Raw genomic sequence first — 3,003 nt, 5'->3', positions numbered from 1 at the left:
TCTTCCTGTCCATAAATAGAGCTATCAGTGGCCACCACATGTTCGATGTTGCTATGTAGAAGGCACTCGGCTCAGCATATGACATGCTACATCATTAGCTCTTTTTTTTTTTTTTTAACCAGGAACACGTGCACTTTATTGAATGCTTTTGTAGAAAAGTGTGTGAGGATAAAGGGCTGTTATGGGACTCCGTTGGGGGCAGGGCAAGGAATGAAAGGTGGAGTTGTGGGAAACAGGTCACGGGCAGTCCTTGGGCTGGATGATTCCTCTTGATCTATTGATAGACTTGCAAGATGAGTACTGGGATGATGATCAGCAGAATGGTCATCATGATGCCCAAAATCAGGGCCCAGACGTTCAGGCACTTCGCAGTGGAAGCATACACCTGGGCCCTGGTCAGGTCACCAACCATCTTCCTGTCCCTAGACTTCACGGAGTAGACGAATGCTATGAAGCCCAGGCAGCAGGAGTTCATGAAGAGGGTGTCGAACAGGGACCAGATGACATGGTCAGGCATGGAGGTCTTGCTGCAGATGTGGATCACGGTAGATGTCAGGGGAGCAGGGTTGTGGGGCGCCCCCAGCACAGCCACCTCATGCTCCTCCTTCAGCATCTCATAGTTGGGGGGACAGTCAGTGTTGGTGGAAGTGAAGAATGTTTGGACAATGTGGTTCATGGTGTCCAGGGAAGACCAGCTGTGGTCAGGTTGCTGGGATAGGTCTCAGTGGGCCCGCCCTTTCCCCACCAGTTTCGATCTCTCCCATTAGCTCTTCTAATAGTTCTCTAAGGTTGGTGTTACTCTGTTTTGTAAATAAGAAAACCAAGCCCTGAGTGATTCTATCACTTTCCCCAGGCACACAGTAAATGTCAGAGCCAAAATGCAAACCCTGCTCCATCTGACTTTAAAATCACACCCTAAGGGGACTCTCCCGGTGGCTGGTTTGACAATCACAGTATCCCCTACCCACCCACCCGTCCCCCAGGAGTTGCCAGAGGCCACCAGAATACAGCCCCACTAGATTCATTCTATCAGGACCTTTGGATTATCTTCAAGATCCCAGGAGGGCTCCAAACACAAGGGCTCTCCTGATCGACACAAGGAAGACACTTTCGTGATGTGTTTTCTGCATGTTCCCTGTTTCAGCCAGCATGTCAAGAAAATGTGTATTTAAAAAGATATTTTAGGCCAGGCGTGGTGGCTCATGCCTGTAATCCCAACACTTTAGGAGGTCGAGGCAGGTAGATCGCTTGAGGTCAGGAGTTTGAAACCAGCCTGGCCAACATGGAGAAACCCCATCTCTACTAAAAAAATACAAAAATCAGCCAGCCATGGTGGCGTGCGCCTATAGTCCCAGCTACTTGGGAGGCTGAGGCAGAAGGATAGCTCGAACCCGGGAGGTGGACGTTTCAGTGAGTCGAGATCACACTGCTGCACTCCAGCCTGATTGACAGAGTAAGACTCCCTTTCAAAAAAAAAAAAAGATATTTTAGCCGGGCGCGGTGGCTCAAGCCTGTAATCCCAGCACTTTGGGAGGCCGAGGCGGGTGGATCACGAGGTCAAGAGATCGAGACCATCCTGGTCAACATGGTGAAACCCCGTCTCTACTAAAACTACAAAAAATTAGCTGGGCATGGTGGTGCGTGCCTGTAGTCCCAGCTACTCAGGAGGCTGAGGCAGGAGAATTGCCTGAACCCAGGAGGCGGAGGTTGCAGTGAGCCGAGATCGCGCCATTGCACTCCAGCCTGGGTAACATGAGTGAAACTCCGTCTCAAAAAAAGAAAAAAAAACAAAAAAAAAAAAACAAAGACATTTTAAAGCCTCTGGTTCTAGGCCTGATAGAAGTCAGATGGAGTAGCTGGTATCAGATTTATCTTTCTCTGGCCCTGCTATAAATGACTATAAAGCCCAGACAAAATATAATAAACAACTCTTTGCAGATATGGCACATCAAACAGTACAGGGCTATGGTCACTAAGAGTTCACCCCCGCTTTCACGCTGAAGACATTTTCTTTTTTTGTTGCTGTTCTTTTTTTTTTTTTTGAGATGGATTCTTGCTCTGTCGCCTGTCAGAGTGCAGTGGTGCCATCTCAGCTCACTGCAACCTCCGACTCCTGGGTTCAGGCGATTCTCCTGTCTCAGCCTCCCGAGTAGCTAGAACTATAGGCATGTACCACCACACCCGGCTAATTTTTGTAGTTTTAGTAGAGATGGGGTTTCTCCATGTTGGCCAGGCTGCTCTCGAACTCCTGACCTCAGGTGATCCACATGCCTTGGCCCCGCAAGGTGCTGGGATTACAGACGTAAATCACCACGCCCGGCCTTCACACTGAAGACATTTTCTTGACTGTAGGAAACAGTGTCCAAGGAGAGACTGGCAGTGTTACTGGGTGGGGAAAACAGATGGGAGTGCAAGGCTGCCGAGGCAGCGGGGATTTGGGGGGAGAGAAAGGAGACACAGAGCAGAAACCCAAAAATTCTGCATAAAAATCCTTCTTGAGGACACAAGGAAGCTTTTTGAGAGGATAAAAATATTCTGTATTGGGCAGGGCACAGAGGCTCGCACCTGTAATCCCAGCATTTTGGGAGGCTGAGGCAGGTAGATTACCTGAGGTCAGGAGTTCAAGACCAGCCTGGTCAACATAGTGAAATCTCCTCTCTACTAAATATACAAAAATTAGCCAGGCATAGTGGTGGGTGCCTGTAATCTCAGCTACTCGGAAGCTACTAGGGAACCTCCGCCTCCTGGATTCTCCTGCCTCAGCCTCCCAAGGAGCTGGGATTACAGGCATGTACCACCAAGCCCGGTTAATTTTTGTATTTTTGTAGAGACGTGGTTTTACCATGTTGGCCAGGCTGGTCTCGAACTCCTGGCCTCATGTGATCCATCCACCTCAGTCTTTCAAAGTGCTGGGATTACAGGCCTGAGCCACTTCACTCAGCTGGAAGTTGATTTTTGTTTGTTTATTTGTTTGTTTGTGTTTTGAGATGGAGTTTCACTCTT

At 48.9% G+C, this 3,003-nt stretch overlaps 1 protein-coding gene across 1 annotated transcript; it reads right to left on the bottom strand.

The window, feature by feature from the left end:
• Positions 1-274: 274 nt before the first annotated feature.
• LOC108281260 (interferon-induced transmembrane protein 3-like) lies at positions 275-676 on the bottom strand. Its single transcript, XM_037727362.1, has one exon. It carries the CDS (start codon positions 674-676, stop codon positions 275-277), a length of 402 nt encoding a protein of 133 aa, XP_037583290.1.
• Positions 677-3,003: the final 2,327 nt, after the last annotated feature.

Source organism: Cebus imitator, unplaced genomic scaffold (genome assembly GCF_001604975.1).
Source record: "Cebus imitator isolate Cc_AM_T3 unplaced genomic scaffold, Cebus_imitator-1.0 Scaffold11, whole genome shotgun sequence".
NCBI lineage: Eukaryota > Metazoa > Chordata > Mammalia > Primates > Cebidae > Cebus > Cebus imitator.
The sequence above is the reverse complement of the archived record's forward strand: the minus strand, read 5'-3'. Positions and strand labels throughout refer to the sequence as shown.